At 47.3% G+C, this 17,834-nt stretch overlaps 1 protein-coding gene across 5 annotated transcripts in view; it reads right to left on the bottom strand.

The window, feature by feature from the left end:
* The window catches only part of CACNA1E (calcium voltage-gated channel subunit alpha1 E), a 439,633-nt gene that overhangs the window by 130,764 nt on the left and 291,035 nt on the right, over positions 1-17,834 (bottom strand). For all 5 annotated transcript variants that reach the window (XM_064478060.1, XM_064478056.1, XM_064478059.1 and 2 more), the window contains one exon: positions 5,316-5,419. In XM_064478060.1, the coding sequence (XP_064334130.1) occupies positions 5,316-5,419 (104 nt within the window). The remainder of the gene's footprint in view (positions 1-5,315; positions 5,420-17,834) is intronic.

The raw sequence follows: 17,834 nt of genomic DNA, 5'->3' as shown, positions 1-17,834 counted from the left end.
CACACTGGAACCTTATCTGGAACATCTATGACTTGGTACTCAACAGTGAGAATCTGATTTGAATTTTCTAAACTAGAATATGGACACGCTTTGGAAATAAGAAAGGATAAAGAACTTCAGATAAGCTTATACAAACAAGAAATTATCCCTTCGGTAGAAATATAAGAAGAAAGAAGTCTGGGGTCAGGTCCCTCCCACAGGTGGTCACAGAGGTAGAGCATGTGAGCTGCAGCTACAGGCTATGCAGAGAGAATTACCTATTGGGCATAAAGGATGCCGGTAAATGCTCCCTGAATGAATAAATACACAGGAAACCCCATCACATCCTATGATGCTTCATTCAAGATACACACTATTAAGAACTTCACAACGTCTCCTGTTGTCTCTTCACAACCGTTTTACAAGTCACCAGAAGCTCTCAGTACCACAAGGTTGTTTCCTCCTTAATCTTGCTGAATCCGGTCTCCTCCCTGCCAGTCCTTCCCCATGATGCTAGACGAATGGTCTTAAACATTCGTTTCGTCCTATACGTTTCTGTCTGAGCAACAATTTAAAAAATTCATTTCTATTTTTCTCAAAGCAATGCACAGTAAGTTTTAAAGTCAAACATTTTTTAAAGCTTATAATGAAAAAAAGAGCAGCCCGCTGCCTCACCTCCCCTCACCCCTGAATCTGACTCTCTAGGGGTGACCACTTGTAACTCTTTTACCTGTTCCTTCTAGTACTTATTTCCAATTTTCTAAACATTACACTTATACACCTGCTATTTCTTTACCTTTCAGTTTGAGATATGGCTGAAAGACTTCCCTACCATGGGACCTAAGATTTTAGCCTTTGCCATTTCTTTTTCTCTCTCGTATTTATCCTTCCCCATCCTCTCAAGGCAATTACAGCGCCAGAGGGGCTGTCTCAAAATCCAGCGTTAACAGGGTAAGTCTGGTTGGTTGACAGCTGAGCGGCAAAGAGGCCTCACTGTGCTTCTATTCCTTCAATGGTAACACTTTCGTCTTTTGTGAATTAATTGCCTACATCAGTGTGTGTGTGCAAAGGCATACAAACATTTATGTATGCATACATGTAATTTTGAAGAAACCCATTAAACTCTTCTAAATACAATAATACACATTGGGAAATATATTCGTTTCATTTTTTTCTTAAAGATACCATTTTTAGAGCCCTCCGTCATTCTGCTGAAACCTGGACTTGCTACTCCCGAGGCCGTCGGACAGTTACCATCGTCATCCTGGAAGCCTCCTTTCCTTCTCTCCACTGAGTCCCCTGTGGCCATGAGTCTCGGGCCCTTCTCTTTCCTCAGTGAATTCCTTATTTTCAGTGACTTGCCTTCTCTGGTAACGTCTTCAGAAGGAGGGTCTTAAAAATATTGCCGTCCTTGCAAGTAATTGCTGTTCTGGCTAGGTATGGCATTCTGGGTTGGAAATGATTTTTTTCCCTCCAGAAAGTATTAAGAACCTCTCTATTGGTTTCTGCCTTTCAGTGTCATTGAGAAGTCCAAAGCCATCCTAATTCCTGATTCTTTATAGATACAACTCATCTCCTTCCTAATCACAAGAAGCTTTCAGAATGTTATTTTACTCAGATGCTGTGACATTTCATGATGATTTAACTTGGTGGGGTCTCTTATTTTTTTAATTGAAATATAGCTGACTTACAATGTCATGCTAATTTCTGGTGTACAGCATAGTGATTCGTGTGTGTGTGTTCCCTTTTCATATTCTTTTTCATTATAGGCCATTACAAGGTACTGAATATAGTTCTTTGTGCTATACAGCAGGACCTTGTTCTTTATCTATTTTATATAGAGTAGTTAGTATCTGCAAATCCTGAACTCCTAATTTAGCCCTCCCCACCCCCTTTCCCCTGGCAACCATACATTTGTATGTCTGCTATCTATGTCTGTGAGTATGTCTCTGTTTTGTAAATAAGTTCATTTGTGCCTTTTTTAAAAATTCCACATGTCAGTGATATCATATGGTATTTTTCCTTCTTTCTGGCTTATATCATTTACTATGATGATCTCCAAGTCCATCCACGTTGCTGCAAATGGCATTATTTTATTCTTTTTATAGCTGAGTAGTATTGCATTGTATAAATATACTACAACTCCTTTATCCAGTCATCTATTGATGGATATTTAGGCTGTTTCCATGTCTTGGCTATTGTAAATAGTGCTGCTATGAACATTGGGGTGAATGTCTTTTCAAGGTGTGGTCTCTTCTTATTAGCTGTGTGGAGTATTTAGTGGGCATTTTCATTATTAATTCATTTGTTCCCTTTTCCTTCCACACCCACCTCTGATCTCCTTGACACACCAAGAACCATTACAATATACGCAGCGGACACCTTTTATTTGAATGAATTTTTACAAACTGCGTATTCTATGTACATGTATTTTTAATTTTTAATTTCTGTAGATGGTATTATATCATATTGTTTCCTTCTTGTTTTCAGTTTTTAATGTGTACGTGGTCTTTGTTCTCCTGAGCACTGCACAGTATGGCATGGCATGTATGCATCCAACAGACACCTAACTACTGTTGTAGGTGTGCACATCCCTACTTTAAAAATTATGCTGGAAAGAACATCCTTGCCCACATCTCAACACATCTTCCATACTGGCAATGTGCATTAATAGGTTCTGGGAACATCTGGGTAATTTTTCTTCGTTGATTTCTTCCTCTCTAGTCCTCTGTTTTCTTTATGGAATTCTTATTAGTTGAATGCTGAACCAATCCTGATTTTCTTGTTTTTGTTCTATGTTCTAGGTGATTCCATCAACTTTTTATTCCAACCAGCTTTATTATCTTTTTATTACACTTTTTACATTAATTCACTTTACATTAATGTAAATTTTACATTAATTACTTTACATTAATTTCCAAGAGCTCTTCTTAGCTACTAAATGTTCTCTTTTTTTTTTAATAGCAATCTGTTATTTTGTGGATAAAATAACTGCTCATCTATCTCTGCTGACATAAATTATATTTTTAAGACATTATCTTCGGCTCCCTGCATTATTCATATTCCTCCAAGTTGCTTTTCTCTATTTATTATTTTGATTTTGTCTTTTGTGCTGGACATTTTGTTTGAATGCTGAAGACCCCTAGATGTGTGTTCATATTTAAGAGCAAGGCACCAAAGGCTTATGAGAAACTCCTGTGCGAATGGTTGGGGCTTGTAGAAGGTGAGTGTACTGGTGCCCCCTCCTCCAAAGACACGTCCACATCCTAGTTCCTGGAACCTGTGACTGTTACCTTATTTGGAAAAAGGATCTTTGCAAATGTAATGAAGTTCAGGATCTTGAGATGAAAAGGTCATCCTGGATTACCCAGGTGATCATAAACCCAATGACAAGTGTCCTCATAAGAGAAAGGCAGAGGGAGGTTCTAGAAAGAAGAGGAGGAGGCAATGTGGCCACAGAGGCAGAGTCTGGAGTGACACAGCCACCAGCCAAGGAATGCCTGGAGCCACCAGAGGCTGGAAGAGGAAGGAAATCAATTCTCCCCTAGAGCCCTTGGAGGGAGCTTGGCCCTGCCTGATTTTGGACCGGTAGCCTCCAGAACTCTGAGACAATTTCTCTCACACTTTTAAGCCACCCAGTTCACAGTAACTTGTTGGGGGGGCCACAGGGAACCACCATAGTGGGCCTCACTGAAGGCGACGGGTGGGAATTGTTACTCTGGTCCCCCTCAAATATCAGGGGGCATAGGTCTTCTCTCTCCAGGTGGACAGTGTACCCACAGATGGATGCTGGGAGCCCCTGCCACACTGCTGCACTGCTGAGGGCCAAGCAGGAGGAGTGGGCTGGGAGGATGCCTTCAGTTCGTGGACTTTCATTTAACACCCCCATTCTCATTACAAAATATCACCCCCACCCTCAGAGGCACATGATGTTACCATTCAAGCGTCTCCAATTCAGCCTCTGCGGACAGTAAGCCTTCTGACTTTGGCTGGACTAGGGGATGGGTGGGGCAGACACCTATGGGCAGTCTCAGGGGAGAACACCTGCAAGCATTCGTTACAAGCACTTTTGAAAACTCCTCTCGTGGTAGCACCCCCCAAATCCCAGCTCTCGGCCATACCAGACACCTCCTTTCCTGGGCCTTTCTAAGGCTCTCACTTTGCTTTCTCATTGGCATTCCTCGCTGTAGGCAATGGAACCTCAGTGTCCGTGCCACTACATCAGTTACCATTTACTGGCTTCAAAAATGTTGTTGACATCTCTCATCTGTTTTCATTTCCTCCCGTGTTCTCTCTGTCACTGTGTCCTTCTCAAAATTTATCTCCTCTGTTAGTGGAGTTATAAGAGGTGACCAACTTGGTTCGGTCTGCAACGTTTTAAACAGAAGCACCACCTTATAAATTTCTACTTCAAGAGCTGATGCCATTCAGACAAGAAACGATGTTCAGTTTTGCTTAGAAAAATGGAAGACCCTCTAAGACGCTGGTTTAGCCCTCCTAGTTTATCCCTTTAATTCCCAAAGTGAAACTTCCATGCAGGTTAAATTAGGTCGCATTAAAATCTCCTCCCTCTCCACAAGTCCCATTTCTTCACGTTTGCTTCTGGTGTGGTGCCCCCTTCCTGGAACAGCCACTCCCATAGGTTCTGTTTTATCCTATTACGTATCTTGCATCCCACGCAAAATCCCAACCCTTCATGAAACCACCCCTGATCATTTCAGGCTACATAGATCCGCGCCTTCCCCCAAACAAGTGATTGTATCCTGTATCAGTCAGTCAGTCAAAGAACTCCCGTTCCCTGCTTCAAGTGTCTGTGTTGTCTTCTCAACAAAACATACGTTTCTTAAGGGCAGAAACCATGGCTTGTATTTTGTGTGCTCCTTGCGGTGCTCACATGGCATTGGACACTGCACGCTTGTTAACTGATGGGCACGAATTCAAGCCACAGGTATGGAATGTGATGTCCAATACATGACAAAGTAAGAATCTTTTGAGGGTAAAGCCTGTATCTTATTCAACTTTATATGCCCAACAACCAGCACCATGTATGACACAGAAGGTCTCTGACTGTGGAGTGATGAAATGAAAGGCTGGATGGATAAATGGACACTCACTAGATACCGTGTTCAATGTTGTACCAATCAAAAGATTTTTTAATTCCTAAGAATAATAAAGATGATTAAAACGACGGTTCCTGATTGCATTCCCAGCATCGAGAGCAGTATTTGGCACAGAGGGGCTGCTCAGAAAATGAAGGGCATGTGGATGGATCTGCCAGGGGTCAGGGGCATTAGTTTATAGTCAGAAAGGAGAGAAGAGAGAATGCTCTGGCTTACCCGGAAAGCACTCCCAGGACGAGGTTGAGAACAAAGAAGGATCCAATGATGATGAGGGGAATGAAGTACAGCCAGTTCCAGGTGGCTCCTAAGGCATCATTGGTCTGAAAGAAAGAAAAACGGTTCCTTAATACTCCATCCAGACCCTCTGCCAGGAAAAGGCTTCCATTCCCGCAGCTTCACACAGAGGGCAATGCAACCAGCACAGGGCAACACAGTGAAACGCGGCCTCGCTTCACTCCCAATTCGGCGTCACTGGAGGGTGAACTCACATCCCCCTGTGGACACTGTGAAGGACACTGTCAGCCCCACCTACCATTCTGAGTTGGAACAACCTAAAGCCCTCACTCAATGGATCACTGAACCCAGAAAGGTCAAATCCTCTTCTAAACAGTCACTGGTGTTATCATGTTTGGTGATGTGGGTTCGAAGCCTTTGCACTCTAAAGTGGACAAATTCTCAGAAGACGGAGGCAGGCCATGCCCATCATTTTATTCCATGGACACTGGCCAAGGCTTTGACAGGTTGCTTGGGAGAAATCAGTGTTACCCACATCCTGCTCAGTTCTTGACCCTAGGCTCTGGCTTTCTTCCTTCCATCGTGGTCCGACAGTGCAGAGCTAGACTAGGGCTGGCCCCGGGAAGGCTCCAGCAAAACGAGGCAGAGATGGAGACTGGAAGAGTGACCCCTCGCTCTCCGCTCTCTGATGCTGACACCCAGTAAACCGAAAACTGCACAGAAGTGCACATTGTGGATTCTTACACAAGTGAGATGTGAGGTCCCTGAATGGTAGGGGGTTCAGGGGGGATTCCACTACATGCCGTAGCCCCAGAAAAGCAACTCTTGGCAGGATGTCTCGTGAGGACCTTGAAACAGTTTTGGAGCGTTTTGAGAAGTCCTCTCTAACACTTGAGACTTTCAGCTAAGCTCTGCCTTCACCGTCTCTCCCCATGATACCAACCACAGGTCTTCCTAGTTAGTCTGCTTCAATTCCATCTGACATACATAGGGCTTTGAAATCCACCCCCGTTCCACCCCAACCCCGTCACAAACAAACTTTAGTATCTGTTTGAAATTCAGCAGTTTTTGGAAAGATATTTTATGCCCAATCTACTAGAGAAACAAGGCCATCAAAATCAAATGCCATGCCTAAAATCTGCCCGCTAAATTAGCAGAATTAAGATCTGAACTCGGGACTTCTGTGGCAAAGTATTCCTTGTCCCTGTGATGTACCTTTTTCTCCCTCCCGCTACTAAACTTCCCAAACATATTTTGATTCACTGTCTTCCTGCTTCCCGTGGACTTCTATGGCGTTCTGTCTTGTTTCTCTCCCAAATTATCTCATTGTCTTTCTGCTTCCCCTTCAAACATGTCGGTCCGCAGACGACAGCCTACCACTGACCGTGGCAGCTGTCACTGTACAGTAGATTTTTCCATTCAAAAGAGCCTCTGAGACAACCTCGTTCACCAACCTTGCGTCTTTCTGTCTTGCCCCTGCACTGTTCAGAGGGGTATGATGGCAAATGAAGCAGAATAAAAGTTAAAAACAAACACCTTCCGAACTGAATGAACAAAAGCGGAGACCTACCAATTTCAATGTCTAATTTCTAGTTCTTTGGTACAACCAGGTGTGGTCAGTCACATGCAAGCAGGGAAGCTGCGGGCCAGACCTCAGGGAAAACTGCTCCTGATCATCAGTAGGAAGATGCAGAAGAACTAGATGCCAAGGGCCACAGGGAGTTTTAATGAACATGGGGAGATATTTCTTCTGAGATATGAATGAATGAATGAGATATGAACAGAATGAATGATCCTTGTATAATTCATGATTATAAACACGACATTTTGTAAAGACTGCCTAGCTCTGATGGTTCTCCAGATCAACATGTTTCATTTACTCTGTGACTTAAACAGTCCTCACCCCACCCTCATCATTCTTTGGCAGCAAGAACGGAGTCTGCTCCCAGCACCCAGATCAGGGCTCAGTTGCTGACAAACATTAATTGGTGTCAGCAGTGATGATGATAAAATTGTGACTTTTAAGGTGTCTTTTGTCCCAGGAGTGATGCTATATTTTGAGAATGGCCAGAGCAGGTTCGTTTGGGTGACTATTTGCCAGAGATGCTGTAGAGTGAAGAACATTTTCCAAATTGTGTTCTTGCATTCCCATTGCTAGAGATCTCTTAAGATGTTAATGTATTCTGTAGAAAATGAGCTTCTGGAACCAAAGAAGCTTGGGAAATACAGCAGATTATATTTTCCCCTTAGCCTGTGAGAAGACCCACCAAAAGCAACATTACTAACTTTTAGTCCATCATTCCATACACTTCCTTGATTACAAAACCCTCTGTTTCAATGGAAATCTATGAACACATCAGGATATACAGGGATCGGAGGACACAGGCCCAGAGTCTGGAATGTGCTTCCTAATTCTTCTCTAAAATACTGGTGAAGAAGAGTGTCTTTTTACTCAGTGTATTGGGAGAAGGTTTTGGTTTCACTTTAACCTCCATTAAGGCAAGAACCTTCCCTGTCTGCTCATTTTGTGTGTCTAGCACCTGACAGAGAGTTTGGAACACATAGATGTTCACTCAGCCAGCAGATGACCACAATCTGAGTAAGATGATGCTCATGTTCAAAATACGCCCCCTCCAATTCGTTCTGATACTACCCTCCAAGCTTTGTCTGAATCGCTTTACAAAAAAAAATCATCCACTATGGCAGTGGGGCCTGTTGGATGGGAAAGACAAGAGAAACAGAAGAGAAGGAGAAGAGACCGCCTGGGAGGACCCAGCGTCAGCGGTGCTGGGCCCCAGGGGGTCATTAACGATGACTGACAGCTTAAAAGGTTCTTCTGGAGAAAGCGGTCTGACAGCTCCCGAGATTATTCACAAACCTTTTAATAGACTTGCTGCACCATCTCGACACCTTCCTCCTCTCCTGCAGGTTTCTTCTCAGCTCTTCCTCGCCCTCCCTCTCCAGGTGCACCTTACACCCCCACCTCTCGTGCCTGCCAGTGGATCAATGACCCACAGTCCACCGGGACAAGGGGACAACCCTGAGCAGGAAAGGGGCACGCCGAGGACGTCACACTTCCCTCCTTCAAAATGGCAAGGTTCTTTCTGACGCTCATGAGAGCTTCAGTCTCCTCCTGATTCATCATTACCAAAACCTTTAGATTGTCCAGTGTAGGAGAGACAATTACTGAGGCGTCTTCTGAGACAAGAAAAGAAGAAAGTAACTGACAACTCCGAAGGCAGGAAGTCCCCTGACACCATGAGCTGGGGGTCAGGGGTGCCAAACAGAAAGCTGCCAGTTCCGCCCCAGAGTTCCCTCTCAAGGTGGGCATGCGTATCTGGGACACAGCGGGAGGAGGAAGAGGGGAAGGCAGGCTGTGTGAGACGGGGAATCTCTCCGCTTCCTTCTCTCTCCACCGCAGCCCCGGCTTCTGTGACTCTCCCAAGCAGTTTGCATGCAGGCATCATCACACCTGGTGCGCCCTAGGGACTCTTCCTTCAGGGACAGGGGACGGCCGTGCTAAGTGCCCTGAGCAAGATCCTGGGGAAGGAGCCCCACAGCTTTCCAAACATGTTCCACTGGATTCTGGCCCAAGGAGAGTCCCACAGTGGAAGCTTCCCTGCCCAGAACACTACTGTGGAGCCGCGGAAGTGTACACCAGGCCCCACGCTGCAAAGAAGGCTGCACCAGGAGTGGCAGCCGCCTCCTTCCACGCCATTCACGGAACACCTGCTCTGGGGCTGGCAGTGCAGAAGAGCGCTTTTCTTGGGGGCAGTGTCCTCTTATTCAAGACGCTGATTCTCCTCCCACCGACTCAGTCGAGCCCCTAGACTGGCAGGCTGGCTGCCCTCCGTCTCACTCACCTGCTGATTCCCCAAGTGACACACACGCACACGTGTGCACGACGGGGGTGATGACAGACAGAGAAAGCAGCCGGGGGTGGTGGCCCACCTGCACAGGGAGTGCTCAGCGGTACCAGGCCTGACACAGTGGGGATGTGTTCCTTCGGGAACCTGCCTGATCGGGGGTGGTGAGCACACCCACTCCCTGTGTAAACAGGCACATGTGGCAATTATCACATTAATCTCAGAGGGATGGGGAGACGGTGGAAGGCAGGAGTGGGAAGAGTGGGACTGGACAGAAAGATGGCGGTGAAGGTGGCAAGAGGAAGGGGGCCCTGTGGTCCTCTTGGCCTGAGGCTGTAAAGGCAGGGCCAGGCCCCCAATCCCGGAAGGAGGTCTCTGCCAGGGTTCCACAGGACTCTGCAGATAACATGCTGGAGGGCCTCCTCTTGGAGGTCCCCACCTTCACAGAGCAGCTCCGACCAGTGAGGCTAAACTACATGCAGCTGAGTGGCGAGGCACAGTGAGTTGGGACTGAGAGAAAAGGGGATGCTGATTCTGGGGTCCTTTGGGGGAAAAAAGGTCTCTGGGGCACACCTACTTCCCAGGTAAGTTCCAGCCTGGCCCCCAGCAGGGCGCCCCAGCCAGCGCACCACCGGCATCTTAGGGAGCTCTTTGCTGGGGGGCTGTCCTGTGCGGGGCACTTGCAGGGCCCCTGGACTTCTACCCACTGGTTGCCAAGAGCACTCCCCATGCTGTGACAACCAACAGTGTCTCCAGAATTGCCAAACACCCTGGGGGGCAAACACGGCTTCCACTAGAGAAGCTGGCCCAGAGGCTCTGTCTCAAGACGGGAGCTTTGGAATTCCCATCTGAGCTCAGGTCAAGGGAAGGCTGGGGCAGCTGCCTGAGGCTCTCAAAGAGGCAGGCCATTCATCTCGGCAAAGGATCTGTCCATGGCCTCTGCTGACCACCCCCGGGAGAGACATTCAGAGAGGAGTAAAGGAAAGGGACAGAGGCCAAGGAGGACTTACCTGCTGACCACCTTCCCTGAGGGCAGCACGCCCGCATCTGGCACTGCCCGGCCGCCTTACTTCCCCTGGGCCCCCGCTGCATTCCAGTACCAAGTAGGCAGCTCCTTTCTATCCCAGAGGACTTGGGACTTGGAGGCCACGTCTCAGAGCCCAAATGTCATATTTTGTTCAGCAAATTGGTGGACCATGTACTATGTAACAGACACTCTCCTAGGTACTGGGGTTAAATGACGCAGCGGACAGTCTCAGGTCCTGGCCCTGGTGAGCCCGTGTGATGGCGAGACCGCATGAAACAAGCGAGCATACACAACCTGCACGCCTTGAAAGCCAGGTGAGTGTGGTGACCGGGCCACACAGGGCGCTGGCCCAGGAGGTCAGGAAGGGATCTGCTGAAGATTTCGGGGAGAAGAATCACATGACCGTCTAAGAAACTACATTGGCTGAGGCAGCGGAGATCAGAAAGGCAGAGAAAAGGTTTGTTATCGAGTTGAAAGAAAAAGGAGGAAAAGGTTGGGATGAAGAAGTGCCAAGAGGTAGAGGACACGTGAAAAGAAAAATGAGGGCAGGGAATGGTCTCTGAGAATAAACTCCTGCCTCTTTGCAACAGTGTCACTCGGCCCGTGTGGCTGCTGCACTGAAACACACATGAGTCACAAGGGCGGCCGTGAATTTTTCCGAAGTGTCCATAGCTGTGCAGCCAGCATCCAGATAACCCCAGGGCCTCCGCCAGGCCCTGTCCTAGGCACCGTCTCCCTCTCCTCAAGTGTAACATTATCCTGACTTCTGTAACCATTACTTACATTGGCCTAATTGGGAAATCACATCTGAGCATTTCCCTCCATATCCTGAGCCATCCACATTCCCTCTCTGCTCAGGGACTTACGTTCAGAAGAGCGCCCGGCCCAGCTCTCACCAGCTGGGATGTGGCAGCTTCCATGCTCCTCCAACAGGTCTCCTTTACCAGCAGGTGTACCCATCCCCTAGCAGCTATGAGTGTTGGCTGCTGCTAATGGTTGACACCTGAATCCCTCTCAGAAGTTGGCCTCTGGCTGATGAGAGGAGGACCCTCCTCCTCTGGGAGTTTATGCCTGTCCAATGGGGGCAGTGACCTATAACCGGTAACTGGCTGCTGCAGGGGTATCGATGGCCCAGCCCCTTTGCCTCCGCGTGGCACAAGCTCTGTGCTGCAGTTCACAGGAGATCAGGCTGAGGCCCAAATGTCTGAAACCACGTCTTTGTCTAGTGTTGTCTCCTGACCTACTTCCCTCCTATCTGTGCGGGTTTCTTCTGAAAGCAGTCTGTCAATAAATCACTGCCACAAGAACTCTGTCCCAGAGTCAGGGAATAGGGAATCTGACTTAAGGCCTTAAATCCCTTTCTCATCAGGGTTTTGATCAGTCTTACAAAGCAGGTAACACCCCACCCGTGAGTCACATGGATGGACGGTGTTTCTAAGGGCAGAGCCACTGCCCTTCGACCACGCCCACATTTCAGGGAAAGGACATCATGTACAGCATACCCTACAACCCTGGGCAACCAAAGGCCTGTGGACGAGGCAATCTGGTTTCCTGCACACCAGGAATCCTAGCCACAGTCTTGGAAGATCATGAGAACCCACCATCCAACCCATCATTGGGTAGAAAAGGAAACAGAGGCCTAGACAAGCAAAGTGATGGGGTCACAATCTGGAACCACAATGGGTCAACTTTGCTGGGTGTGAGGAGGATCAGTCTCTTAAGAACACTTGATTCTCCATATCTCATTTGATCCCAAGTCTCTTAAAAGCAATCCTACCCATAGTGTTACCATCTTCCACGAGAGAACCACAATAAAGCCAACACTAGGGTCTGGCAGCCAGAACAGGAGAGTTGTCGTCCCAGCCCCCAGTCAAGAAAGAAGGGCGGGGGAGCAGGGGGAGAGAGTGAGGACAGAGTGCCCCGAGTGAGACACAGCCGCCTGCTGCCACCCAGCACGGAGGCTGAACCCACCAGTCCTGGAGGCGAAGCCTTTCATGATGTCTCAGATCCCGGAGCATATTTAATAAATATGCTAAGTCTCCCCACACAAGCAAGCTGCAAAGGCAGCATCTGGCTTAGCCAGGGGCCCGTGGTAAGTAATCAAGGCTCTCCACGCATCCTGGTCCTTCCGGGCCCCCCAGACCTGAGTGCCGGCAGCCCCTGTCTCCACGCACCTGGACCGTCGGCGGCTGGCACTGAGGAAGCTGCAATGCTTACTCCGTATGCAAAAGCCCCTCCACGAGACTCCCCACTGGGCATCTCACCGCCTATTCCTCCCCTCCCCTGACCAGTAGAACAGCAGAGCAGAACCAGCCTGCCAACGAGGAGAGCCAGAAAAACCCAGCACGCCCACCCTCGTCCACAGGCAGCAGTGTGACGCCGCTGAGACCACCCTGGGGAGCTGTGCTCAGCATCACGGACCAGCAAGCACGGCCTCGCCCTGGACGTGCGCAACGAGCACACCCATGCTGGGCAGACAGGTATTGCGTGTCTGTGAAAATCCATCCACACGCCTGGGAAGACGACTCAAGAGTAAATGTCAAAGTGAGGGAGGGTGAGCGGTGCCGCATCTGACCAGGAAGGCTGCCCTGACCTTGTCCGCGCTCCGGGAGAGCCTCCAAACCCGCCCGGCTCAGGGCCCTGCTGGGCTTAAAATCTCTTCGGCTAAATCCTAATTCCAACCTCATTGTAATGTGAGGTTTATCCTGTCACCTCCCATTCTGAGCTCTGGCCCCAGAGCCCAAAACGGAGCTAACAGAGCCTTCCTGGGTCTTGGAGCTGCGGAAGCTGGGTTTGGGTTTGGGTTACCAAGGGGCTCAAAATTCTATTCTCTCTACTTGTGTGTATGTCTGGAAATTTCTATAATCCAAGATTTTACATTTTCCCCAAATAAAATTGAATAGGTTCTTTATATGGTTCAGAGTCATTTGTGGATTTCCGGAGAAAAATCCTTTTTTAGTCAAAACACTGAAAAATGTTAACAGTGATGATAACTGGAGGGGTAGAAATTAGTGATTTTTTTACAAGAATCTTTTAATACTTTCCTATACTTTGCAACTTTTCTGCAGTATCTAAGTGGTTTTTACTTTGTCTTATGGTCAGAAAAAAAATAAAGAGTACTGTGTACTGGGGGGAAAGTCAAAAAAGAAGGTCCTCCTGGCCCGCAGCGGCAGGAGGGTGCTGAGAAGGCCCACATTCCCGGGGCCACTGGGAAGTCAGACAGCGGACCCGACGGTGAGCCCTCCAGGTCGGGATGTTCCTTTGCTCTGGGAAAAGGTCACTGTGTTGTTCTGATGCCACTATATGCAGGTTGGCCAAAGGAGGCGACTTATTACAGAGGAAATGAAGGAAGATGCTTCCTCTGCTGGTCCTGTCACCTCTTCCTCGCAGCTGGCTGATGTGAGACTGGAGGCTCTCTTGCAAGAAAGTCAGGCACCAGAAAGAGCTCAGAGAAGGAGGGAAGGCACGAGTCTTCGAAGACCCTGCCTTTGAAGCCCAGGGACAGAGGGTGCCTGAGGCGTGACAGGCCCTCTGCACCGTGAGATGTCTGTGTCAGGTCCGGTGTGTTCCAGGAGGACTGATGACACCAGGGTAACAGGTCTGCGGCCAGTCCCTAGCTGGCTCCCTGCTTTATCCCCACGGTCCTCAGGGATCAACGCTTCTAGTTAGCATCATTTATTCCACTTCTAGGAGTCCCCGTCCCCTCCAGCTAATCAGTCGCTATTTTTCCATTCAGTCTGACATGAGCACTGTAACCTTCATCATCATGCAGGTTACAGAGCTAGAAGGAATCACAGCATTTTGCACAAACCCCTCATTTTATGGATGAAGAGCCAAGGGCCAAAAAACGAAGTGACGGCTGAAGGAGGCTCCACTAGCTGACCACAGAGGTAGGAGCAGGCCTTCTGAACTCTGGTCTGCTCTGCAACAGCCCTTCTCTCCTGTACCACACACTCTAACACTGAGACTCAGCACGCACGGCCCTGATCCCTCTAGTCATTTCGGATGTAGTTAGTCTAGCCTCACGATGTCACGTGGAAGCTACCTGAAGTTGAAGGTCGTGGTGATGTGTCTCACTTCTGAAGGCTCAGAGCACGGAGCTGAGAACATGGCTATCTGATTCAATGACCAAAGGAACCAGGTTGAAACGTGCTGGAAGGCTTCCTGGGGTGGTGCCCTCACCTGGACCTGAAGCAGGAGAAGGATGCAGGTTGGCCAATCAGTGGATGAAGACACTCTGACAGGCCGAGAGAGGGAAAGAAGTGGGAATGCTGAGGCCACGAGGAGTTGCTGTTGGCAGTAGCGAGCAAAGCAAGACGAGGAGGAGCAGGCTGTGGACTCTGAATGGGGGTCCAGATGTTGGCCCAGATTTGCTCAATCCCCATGGGCTCTTCCCTTCTCCTTTCCTCTCCCGTCTCCTCTCTCTGCCAGGCCACGAGTTCTCTCATACTGGAAAACACCACTCAGTTCCCACAAGGCTCCCCCTAAGCACATCGCTCCATTTCTCTCCAGAATTCCCCAGCACTTAGGCGCACTCCATAGAATCCATATTCACTCAACACTTTTGAGGGCGTACTCTGCATGAGATGAATGAGAAAGGAAAGCAGTCCTCGAGGGCCTTGGTCTCCACAGGAAGGCTACGTCATGAGCGTAAGTGCCCACAATTGAAAACAGAACACTGAGCGCTGCACTTGGGTCTTTATTTGCACTTATTTACAGCCCCTCTTTATACGTGTTTCGTCTCCTTCACACATTGGTCCTCCCTTCCCACTAAGGTTGACTGTTTCTCAAAGACAGAACTGCATCTTTTATTTCTCTGTTCACTCTACTAGTGCCTAGAATTTTATTCTACAAACAACAGACCCTCAATAACGCTGCTGACTAATAGGCAATTTTAACACCACTACCATTCTTCTGCTTTGCAGGCCTATGTGAGTTTCCTTCTCTGGAAATAAATACATCACCTGTAAAATGGCATCTCTGTTGACATATAGCAAGTGCACTTAGCTAACTCCAATATTCAACACAGCACATAAGAGCAAACACTCAAGAAAAGAGCTTCAGGTAGTCATTTTTCTTGGCTCTCGTTCCCTCTGCAATGGCTTCTGAGCAGGTGAATTAATTTATCATTGAACATCCCTGTTTTAATTAATGATTGCATGTCGAACACTGTGGAGGGCTGGTAAGCCCAGCTGGTTCCCTGAAGAAGCCCCAGGCCAGTTAGTTTTATTCATCTCAGGGCCACAGGAACCACTCCTACCCCTTGGTAAGGACAGCTTGAAAGCAAGAAACCCTGGCTTTTAAGTCTTTGTGTCTTCAGACTTTTAGACATATCTCTGGAAAACACACTCAATAAATCTGCATCAGTGTTGATAATGCTGATAATGAAATGGCCAGTCCTGGGTGCCTGTTTATCACCTGAGGGTCTGAGAGTACCTGGGTGAGGCTCTCCACTCTGGTCCTGCTGGATCGGAGTTTCTCAAAGCACATGGGCTACAGGTGTGCCCAAAGCATCATTCCACTCACCTCTCACGGCCACCTCCACTGGTAGGCAGCCTCGTCCAATCACCCCAGTGCTAGACAAACATTATTTTCTAAGTGTGCCATGATGTGAAAAAGAATAGGAATCACTGTGCCAGACGACCATCTGTCAGGGACACTGAGGAGGGAATTCCTCGCCTGAGTAGGTGCCTACATCAGACAACAGATATGGGGTCCCTGCCCACTCAGACCCACATTCCTTACTGTGCTTCTCCTCTGTCTCATGGACTCTAATTCCTGGTTTCAGTTCTACCGCTCGCCCCATCCCCTTCTCTTTTCTCATCTCTAGATTTCCCCTGTCTTGTTCACTCTACTGCTGCCCTCCTCAAAATTCATCTCGGCTCCTCTTCTTCCCCTGAAGACACACAGTTCATTCCAACTGAGCATTCTCGTTAGTTGGGCAGTATAACAAGGCTGAAACAGAATACAGATAATAAAGCAATAATCTTCCTGACTTCCCCAATCTGGGAACCACTAGAAAAAATCCCTTTTGGCTTTTCTCATTTTTTGCCCAACTTCTGTTGCTGTACATTAGGGTGGAGTGTTCCTGAGGTCAACAAACTGTTGTGTGACTAATACAGGAGTCCATGTAAGACGTTGGAGGGCAACTCCAACATGGACCCACTCAGATCTATTTCTGGAAAGACTAAGAAGACCTGATTAAAACATTTTTATCTACATATTTTCCTGTGACTTATACCCTAAGGCTCTTGGTGTAACTGAGAAGGAAAAAGAATCATGGCTTCAATTAATTAAGCATCTGCTCTACGCTGAACACCGAGCCAGGTGCGTAACATATTAACTCTAACCTTCACAGCCATGTGTAAGAGGGGTGCAATTGCAACTTCACGTGTTAAAAACATATGTATGTATAACTGAATCACTATGCTGTGCACCAGAAACTAACGTGCCATAAATCAACTATACTTCTTATATATATACATATATATACAACTTATATATATATTTCACATATATGATTGAAGTATGAAATAGATGAAATATATAACATATTCATATATGCATATATAATTCATATATATATTCATATGTAATATATAATTCATATTATTCACATATAATATATAACATACATAATTTAATTTCATATAACATATATTCATATAATGTATATATGAAATAATCATATAATACAATATATCATGTAAATTTCATATTATATATATTTCCTATATAATTTATATTTCATATATATAACATATTTCATATATTATATATTTCATATATATTATAATATATTTCATATTATATATATATATATATAAAAAACAAACAAACAACAACAAAAACCAGCTCAGAAAGGCTGGGGACTTGTCCAAGGTCCTACAGTCAGTATATTGCAGAACCAAAATCCAAACCCATGTTTGACTTCCTCTCAAGACACGACATTGAGTTGTCTCTTGTATGGTGGGGGATGGGGAGAGACACGTAGAAATAAAAATGTTTTCACATGGAACATCTTTGAGAAAAGAGCCACGGCTGCAGAAGGAATAGTTTCTGACCAACTGTGTACTGTAATCCTATCTGAATGTTATTGTTCCAGCTCCTCGGACGTCTACACCTCAGCTCAGTGGCTTCTCTGCCCTGGAGGTCTGATGAGGGTGGAGGACCATCACAGCAGTTCCCTGGCTGGTAGGGCAACAGCTGCTCTGTTGCCAGGGTGATCCTGGAAAGTGGGAAGAGATTCCCAGCCACAGCTGGCCTCAGTCTTCAGAGCAGGGGAAAAGCTGTCTTTTCTAACCCATGTATCTCACTCTGTCTCTCTTCTGCTCAAAACCCCCCAAGCACTGCCCCTTGCCAAATCCCCCACCAGGAGTGAACCCCAGCCCAACCTCTCTGGCTCATCTCACAGCCCCTGCCTCCCCGTGTAGTAAGTCACCTGGCCGCACCCTACTTCTTGCAATTTCCTCGTATGCCATGTTCTTTCTTTCATGTCACTGTGCTTTTGCTCATACTGTCCCCACTGCCTAGAATACCTTCCCCGCCTTTTCCACCTGCAAAGCCCCTATGCATGCCTTGATCGAACGTTCCCTTCACCAGGAGACC

The sequence above is a fragment of the Camelus dromedarius genome, chromosome 23, assembly GCF_036321535.1.
Source record: "Camelus dromedarius isolate mCamDro1 chromosome 23, mCamDro1.pat, whole genome shotgun sequence".
Classification (NCBI taxonomy): domain Eukaryota; kingdom Metazoa; phylum Chordata; class Mammalia; order Artiodactyla; family Camelidae; genus Camelus; species Camelus dromedarius.
Note: the sequence above shows the minus strand (reverse complement) of the source record. Positions and strands in the feature narration are given on the sequence as shown.